General features: G+C 36.9%; 1 protein-coding gene across 1 annotated transcript; it reads left to right on the top strand.

Moving 5' to 3' along the window:
- Window positions 1-6331: 6331 nt before the first annotated feature.
- On the top strand, window positions 6332-7544 carry LOC148960436 (uncharacterized). Its single transcript, XM_089116014.1, has 3 exons — window positions 6332-6472; window positions 6718-6874; window positions 7003-7544. Exons 1-3 carry the CDS (start codon window positions 6332-6334, stop codon window positions 7542-7544), a joined length of 840 nt encoding a protein of 279 aa, XP_088972140.1.
- The last annotated feature ends 1772 nt before the right edge of the window (window positions 7545-9316 follow it).

Raw genomic sequence — 9316 nt, 5'->3', positions numbered from 1 at the left:
CCTATTGTCTTGACTCTGCATATCTGTTTTTCTGCCTACAATGTGAACAAAAATTTCATGAGCCGTTTTTGAAATCAAATTTTTGTTAAAAGGGCCTTCTTTTGAAAGGTATTTACGAACTACAGGAGCTAGATACCATTTCACAAAGAAAACTGACACATGTGGCCAAAACTGACATTTATGGCCTAAAAAGTACCAGGTTCCAGAAGATGATAGCTTCCTATATACTAACAAACAATCAAAGAAAAAAGCAAGTGTATCAAGCGTTGAAATTTTTTTGGGAAACCCCTACTATAGAAGGATAGTAAAAGTGGTATAATAGGTAGGGTATGAATGGTATGTTATTGGAAAACGATAACAAGATCAGCGCTACTACAAAACATAAATGTTATAAACTTATTGTGATAGAGGTTTCTGGCTTTCATCAAAAGTGGCCCATGGCCATCTTCCCAAAAATTGTCTTCACATAGGCCTACCTTCTTCCTTCCCGACGATGCAACTTTCTTGCACTTTGGTATTTTTGTCACAATACCCCTTCGAACACACCTTTTACCATACATTTATAAGTCTTCCTCTTAATTGGCGCCATGAAAAAAACCTCTTCGGCTGTTAAGCGATTCCTCTCATTCTACCACAGAAACTTAAAAGCAAGATGGCGGTGTGGCATTTGGCTTGATTTTAAAATCAGGCGCGCAATTGTATTTGAAAGGAACCGTTCGGTTGCCATAACAAAAAAAGGAATTAATCATACTAACCATTGTTTCGACAGGAAAGACCACATTTACACTGTTAATTTAAAGTTATGTCGAGTTTCGCAGAAATAGGGTAAAGAAATCACGAGTGTATACCTGACAACATAACAAAGCTCAATAATAACTGCGAACACAACTTCAGCAAGCGAGACACTTAAAACTCATTATAGTCACATGATGTATAACCGATTTTGCGGAGCAGGAAGCGGATGTAGATACGAATCAATATAACAGAAGATAATTATTGTTCAACATACACTGTGCCGGATAGAATTTACCAGCATAAAAGTTTTTTGGATTGATTTGCGTTTACACTGTGCCGCACAAATTTTGTCCACTTTGCCCTCTCGTTTACACTGTGCCGGATAACCGCAGTCACATGACCTAAATCATGCACAGAACGCCCAAAATGAAGTCTTTTCTGGGCAACAAAGAAATAGCAAAATACCCGCCAACTTAAAAAGATTTCATTCTCTCTTCAGAATCATCTGCTTCTCTTTTAAACCAAATCCAAAAATATTGTCAATACAAATTAGTTTGTTTTAATAGTTTGTTCTTGAAACAAAATGACACTGAACTAGCAACGAAAGTAGAGAAAGCTGACAAGGATGCCAATTTTACGTGGACTGGCAAGATACTGCACTTTTAACCCGAGTATTTATCGACATCAAGGCAGCCAAGATGGCGAAAGGTCTTGATTGGGAGACAGTGAAAACTAAATTGGATGAAATAGCCAGTCGCTTTCGAGCAAGATACGATGTTGATAAAATTTATCCGGATAAAAGCGTTTACACTGTACCACATAGCTATCCGAACTAATTTAATCCACTTTCCTAGGTGAACCAATTTTGTTCGGATAGCCGCTCTTAAATTCGTGCGAAAAGCGTGGGTCTTGTGTAAACGTGACGCTTTTTGTCTTGTGTAAACGTAAAATTTATCCGGCACAGTGTAAACCAGGGTTGGTAGATTCTTTTGAGGCTTCAAGCCAAATCAATGTTGGAAAAAAGCCAAATTAAGCCAAAATGTAAACGAGGCGGCTAAAACAATAGAGAATTTCAAGTAGTAAACTATTTTTGTTCAATCCATAGGGTGCTTGACCCCCTTTAACCTTTACGCAATTCTCTACCCACGGCTTAAATTTTCCACTCTTGTGAAAATGCCTAGGAATTCTTCAACTGACTGATGGGACACTTTTTCATTGTATTCATAGAATTCTTACACATGATGTACATGTAAGGGAACGCATTTTTGGTAAAATTAAAAACAAAGGAAAAGGGGAGCAAACAGAAAATTTTAGGCTTAGCCGTTTTTGCTATCAGAATATTCACCCTTCCCTCAACATTTTATCATTGGATTCAGATGAAGTAGAAAGTCATTCCATACGACACAATCGCCTCCAAGTCCCCCTCCCCCCTTCTCGCATCACGGTCATTAAACCCTGCTTCAACATGCAAGAGGAATGAAGAACAAAGCGAAAACCACGTAGCAATCGGACAAGGTGGATAAAATCACAGATGTTCAACAAAGTGTCTAAATCACATTAAAATATGTGCATTGGCTGCTTGAATTGTCAATTTCTGTTAGAATGATGAAAAAAAGAAGGAAGGTAGGAAATAAGTACTTATGCCTGTACTTATGGAAAAAAGCCAAAATTAAGCCAAAAAGTGACTTTAAGCCAAAAGGAATTTCTGAAGCTAAACAAGTTCGAAAAAAGCCAAATTTCTGGAATTTGGCTTAAAAAAGCCAATATACCAACCCTGGTGTAAACGGGGTCTTAATCACACGATTAATATCACTTATTGTGAGTGATTTATTCAGGACCGGGTGGCTTTCGACATTCGCTTTATCTTCGGGCGGTCTATCATGATCATTGATTGGCTTGTTGGATAACTTCGTTAAAAATGTCTTCGAAAATATCATGTCAAAATAAAAATCATATGTAAAACGTCTCCATTTCTGGCTTGATGGCATAGCGCTCGACAATTAAGATATCCCTTTTTCGTTTCCTTTGAACCAGCAACGTAAGTTTTGCCGAACATGACTCCTCTTTTTTAGGCCGACGAGCCATTACAGTAGAATCAAACTGTCCAGAGATCAAAGTACAACGCGCAAATCGAAAACCGCGCTCTTGCGCTTGATTTGTCAAGTGAATTATTGGCAGCCAATAAATCAGTCTGCACCTCTAGCTGTTTACAAAATTAGCTATTTAGGGCCTTAAATTTTACATTTATCTTCCTTCCGTGTTTCTACGAACGTATGAAAATTATGAACATCATTATCTTCAGGGACGACGGAACGACCAAGGAGAAAGGGGGGGGGGGGCAGATTTTAATTTTGAGCTTGAATACTCTTAGAGCATTCTAAGTTTTTCAAATATGAATTAACTTCAGGGCAACATATTTAATGTTATTTCAAAAGTTTTCAAAGAAAAAAGCCATCCTCGAATGAAAACAGGGACACCGGAAGCATTTTGAGGCGTTGGGGGCTACTCAAAAAGGACACATTTTCAATGACTAATAATAGAATTACAACGAAAAAAATATAACATAATACTTTGGTACCGATAAAATGTTTTATCTAAAAGGCCAGTCCTAAATTTCTTTAGGCTTTTGCTGAGGGGAGGGGTACCTTAACATGTTTGGCAAGGGGACGTACTGTAAAATGAAGGTTTAAATCGAAAGAGAAAGACGCTGCGAAGACTGATACTTTAAAGAAAGACGGTTTCTACAAGCGGCTATACTTTTCTCTCTATTTCCAGCTTCTGACATTCCAAGGCTACACTCATTTTTTTCACAAGAAACTGGCTATAAGAAACGAGTACTGGACAGTCAGAAAAAATTAAGAAACTTCCGTACTCGAAGCAAAAAGATTAAGCAACTATTAAATCGTGATAAAACTGAGAACAACGAATTTTTGTAAAATCCAAAAAAAAGATTTCCCTGCTGGCCTAGAGCTTAAGACACAAGGAATAAAAATACACTTCCCGTGTCATCTAAATACAGCATCAGAACAAAAGCGAATCTCTTAACGCGATAAAAAGGTCACAAACAATTCATAACATCATTCATGACATAATAATTTTCAAAATATTAAGAAACTGGAGTACTTTTCATCGACCTCTGTTCCCTTAAAAAAATGAGCGTAAACTTTTAACTAAACAGCTAACATAATAAACGACGGCTCTACGCGAACTTTAATACTTATTACATTCCAAAGTACAATTTCAAAAAGTATTGCAAAATTATTAGAAGGAAATTGAGCTTTAAAAAAATGAATGTCCAGTTAGAAGTGAATGAGAGTATGAAATATGTGAAATACTGAGATTTTAGGCAAAGGACATGCAAAAATGGTTTGATGATTTTGTTGTACTTTAAAAAAAAGTTATTTGCTTTGCGGAATTATAGGTATAGTTTTCATCATGTTTGCGAAATTATGGGTCATATTTTTCAGTCGTGCAGAATTATGTGTCCTGATTTTTTAACAAAAATGGCACGTTCATGTTCAAAATAGGGCTTATTCAATTCTCACCGAAGAACTTGAGATTTTTTATATCTTTTCTATCCACAAAAACAAAGTGCCAATTTCACAAAGGCACAGTGCTACCCTCGCTGTCCCCGTAGAGTCAGGACAGGAGGGGCATCGTGTTTCTGGCGCCCTTGATTGAAAACATGTTTTTTTTAAAAAAAACGATATTCAGTTAGACTCTGAACCGTAATATTCTTAAGAAATACTCTCAAAAAAGCATGTACTGGGTGCGTAAGTATTATTTGGAAGCTGCTAATAATGACAGGACAAAGGAAAAAACCAAGACACACAAATCATTTTTGTAACACACACACACGCATCGATTTGTGACAAATACTCGCAGCGAAATCCGCACACACAACAGTTATGTTTGCACAAAAATTTGGATGCACAAAAATTTATGTTTGCATACACAACATTTTTGTTGTGCATACACAATTTTTTGAATGTGCATTTACATTTTTTCAAAACTGTATGCACTTTTTTTAAAACTGCATACACAAAAATTAATCATTTTTTGCCGCAACGGCGCACCTACATTTGTCCTGTCTACCTGTTTAGGTTTCATCGTCATGTTGTTTCAGGAAATTAATCTGAAGGCAGAACCACTAGGGGAGAGTGTTGGTACCAGAGTCAAAATATTTGGACCTAGCTAAGCATTCAGAAATGAGAAATTGCTACAGGCTTTTTTCAATTAAAACCAAAAATGCCTCTCAGAAAGCCCCTTGACACAAAACCCAAATTATCTGTTTCTGTTTTTGTTGCTTGGTTTGTTGATGAAATTTAACCAAAGGGTAATGTGCAAAAATTTCAGAATGACTGTAATAAGGAGGCTGTAGAAATAAATTTGCCTTGAATACCTCGCCGCTGCTACCCTCTCATTGACTGGAGGTTGCAGAACCCAACGATATAGAAGCGCCAAAGGCGCTAGATGTCTAACTCGAGTCAAATTTGTTTACTTCCGCCATGTTAAATAGCGAGCTGCAATAGGGTTCAGTATGGAAAATTGCTTGATTTCATCAATGGTTTTCTCGTGGCTCATAACTATTTCAGTGTCTTTTCTGATGCAGGTAGTTAGAGGAGATATGAATCAACAACGCATAACAATTTTTTGGGGTTTTCAAAATTTTAAAAAATATGGCTCTTTTAGTTTACGCAGTTACGGTGGGAATATGGCAGTGGCCTGTCGTGTTTTTACGAGTTGAAAAAGTTACAATTTTTATCATCACATAAATTAGAAAGAACTTTTTGAGTCTAATATCTAATAATACAGACCATTTTAAATATATAATTCCTGCATTTTTCTGTCTGTCATTTAAAGCCTTAAGCCTGATTTACACGAGACGAAATTTTTCGTGCGAAGCGAATTTTTCGCCGCGAATGCGCGAAAAATATGCGCAGAAGTGGAGATTAGGAAATTTGCAGCGAATTTTCCAACTTTTTCGCTGCGAATTTTTCGCCATGTAAAATAAACCAATCAGAACAGCAACTGAAGACAGCTGACACAAACCCAACTAGTGAACAAGAGAGAAACACTCTTTTTACAACAAATCTTTGTCGTCTCTTGACGTGAAGACACGGGAAAGGAAGGGCTAGGCCGAATGGTGCTATGCAATATAAACATATCTAAATCAAAATTATGCAAAACGACTGAAAACTACGCAATTGTTCAAACAACAACATGGGTGAAGAATGACTACCCTATTACTAGGCCTCAACAATGCTGGGAAAATCCCGTACCTATAACATAAACAATGGAAGGGGACGTTTCTAGCAACAGGCAATGCCATCACGCGGGGCTTATGACGTACGAACAAGAACTATGCCACAGCTAATTACATGCAAAAAGGAAAAATCTTAACAGCTGACTGTTGTTTTTTATTTCTGATGGCCTACGTCTTTCCTCTCTCCATTGTTCCGCATTCTTTCCTCAAACACCCCCCTACCTACACAAACACCCTATTTAAGAGGTTTTTGATGATCGGAACATTATACAACATTTGAAATTCAAATTGAAGACAGCAGGCTCTATCAAGTTTTATAGTTCTATCAATATGTCTGAAATAAACGACCTCTCAGAAATTCTTCAAAACCCTGAAATGTTGGCTGTTTATTTGGCTGCTCAACAGCAACAGCCTCAGTCATCACAGACTCCTGATTTGGTCGATGCAGATGGTGAAGATGAAGAAGACACGGTGAGTTTATTCTTTTCCTTTACTTTTTACAATGAACACCTATCTAAAAACGTAAAAATAATTAATGGGTATTTTCTTTTAGAAATAAAGCTGCCGAGCCCCCTAAAATCAGAGAATCTCTTTTTTTGTCTTTTGTCTTGAATTCAGGGCTAGCAGAAAATTGACGTTATGATAGAATAGATCTAAATTTGAAGAGAGTTCTGATGACAGTTTAAAGTATTTATGGGGTATTTTTTATATCTTAGGAAGAGATAACTGATAGTGTAGAGTGGGAAAGAGAGGCATTCATTGAAGCCATTAGAGAGTTGCGATGTCTTTGGGATGTGAATCATCCAATGTATGAAGACAGAACAGCAAAGCAAAATTCGTGGAAAAAGCTGTCAGCCATGTTCAACAAAAATAGTAAGTTTTAATCTTTTAAACAATTTGATACTACAAACAGACTGCAAAAAGTGTACTGCAAACAGTTTCTTTGTCAATAAAATTTTAGAACCCCCAGACTTAATGCAGATTGCTACATTTTTTTTCAGTTGACTTCCTTCAGAAACAATTAAAGAATCTGAAAGATACTTTGAAAAAATGTTTGGACAAGCGAAATCGCATGACCCGGTCTGGTGCTGCAGCTGCAACGTTGCCAAAATGTAAATTTTTTGAGCAAATGGCATTCTTGCATGAAAAAAGTGCAAATAAACCTACGGAGAGCAACCTTTCACCAATGGAAGCTGGATTTGTTATACAGGCAGATGAGCCCCAGTTCTCCATGCCAAGTCCTAGCGGCAGTGTCGCAAGTAGCTGTTCTGCTACTGCAACTTCGTTGAAGAAGATAAAAAGAAAAATAACGCCACACACAAAGAAGACACGCACTGACTTGAGCGAATCAGATTTGAGTAAGTCCCTGGTCGACTGTGACGTACTACTCAAAAAATCTTTAAGTGAAGATGAAGATGAAGACTCTCTGTACTGTCATAGTTTGATACCGATAATGAGAGAGCTTCCGAAAAAACAGAAACGCCTTGCTAAGATTAAAATAAGCCAACTGCTCTTTGATCTTCAGTATAGTGAAGATGATTAAGAAATTTAGTAGCTACAAAGTCTGTGATATAAATATAATTGATGCAAGACTGAAGCGTTGTTTCTACAAAATAAGAAAATCATTCTATAAAATTTTTTATAATAATACCTTGATAATTGTTGGGATTCAATATTCTAAAAAATACTTGAATTTTAGGCCTTAAGATATTTTAAAATTATTCTGAAGTAGCTGTTTCCATTCATTGAAATTTCGCTCAGAACTCACATAAAGTCACATTTGTTTCGAACTACCAGCAACAAAGCATAATGAACATGAAATTTAAAAAAAAAAATCAGACCGTTGTTGACTTTTGAGCATGATTACTGTTCTTGATTTTTTAAATTTGGCAATTTCGAGCCCCCTTGTTTTCTTATTATAAACTATGTTCTTATAATAAGACAAGCGTTTATTATGTATACATGAAAATTCCTGTTATAATTGATAAGAAATATATTAGATATATGCAGATGTATAAAGTTAAATTATAAAGTTAAATGATTTTAGTATGTTCTTGTTACCATATCGACTTGCCATTCAACAGACCCTGCTGGTGAGCAGAAATACTCCTTGAAGTCGTCTCTTACTTATTTTGCCTCTCGTGAATAATTATTAGAGGATATCTGGGGTATTGTTTCAAGCGCAGAGCTGGTAGTGTTTTCCTGCCTCCAATCACCTGGCCTAAACCCACAAGGTCCTTCTGTATCCGTATAGTTTGGAGGACAATAGTTTAAATCATTTTGAGCATTACTTTTGCTCATAAGAAAGTTATGCAATGCGACTACGGCTTTTGTAATTTGGATGACCTTCTCTACTTTTGCAATTATTGGTCTACGAAAAATTCTAAAACGACTGGTTGCGATTCCAAATGTATTTCCAATAACCTGTCTGGACCTGGATAGCCTGTAATTAAAGATTCTTTGATCCAAGGGGATATTTCTGTTTGGGTATGGCTTCATCATATGCTTCTTTAACCCAAAAGCATCATCGGCAACAAATACAAACGGAAGCACCTTATCTGAGTTCTCGCTTACTCTTTCTGGATCTGGAATATCAAGCGTAGCCTGCTCGATGGCGTACCCAAGACTGCTATTGTTGTAAACGCTGCCATCACTTTGCCTTCCCGAGTCTCCAATGTCCACCATCAAAAACTCGTAATTTGCATTACAAACTGCTAACAAAACAATGCTGTGTGTCTTTTTATAATTAAAATATTCAGAGCCGGAATTAGAGGGTGCCTGCATGACAACATGTTTTCCATCAATTGCTCCAAGAGCATGGGGGAAATTCCACTTATTTGCAAACGCTTTAGCAATGGCTTTCCACTAGCGTCTATTTGAGGGCACATCGAGAAAACCTCTTTCTTTTAGCGAAATCCATATTGCCTCGCACGTTTCACTTATTATGCCAGTAATGGTCGAGGGGCTCATTCTAAAAATGGCAGCAATCGTAGACTGTGCATCACCTGTAGTCAGGAATCTCAACGTTACTCCAAGCCTCTCACTTGCACCAACAGGATCTCGCATGTTTGTGCGTTGTTTCGTTATCTTTGTTGCAATAAACAATAAAAGCTCCTCATATGTAGTTGGCGACATTCGAAAGTATTTAAAGAAGTATTCCTGGTCATGTAAGCGTAAGTCCCTTACCAAAAGATGAAACTCCCCCTTCTGCAGACGTTCTGAATAAAATTTTCGAACCCAGTACCGCTTTCTTTGCTTTTTTGCTCGCTTTTTCAACAAAATTAGCTTTAAGATTATAACCTTTTTTAATAACAA

The sequence above is a fragment of the Rhopilema esculentum genome, chromosome 4 (assembly GCF_057945365.1).
Source record: "Rhopilema esculentum isolate cy_ngs chromosome 4, ASM5794536v1, whole genome shotgun sequence".
NCBI classification, from domain to species: Eukaryota; Metazoa; Cnidaria; class Scyphozoa; order Rhizostomeae; family Rhizostomatidae; genus Rhopilema; species Rhopilema esculentum.
The sequence above is the reverse complement of the archived record's forward strand: the minus strand, read 5'-3'. Positions and strand labels throughout refer to the sequence as shown.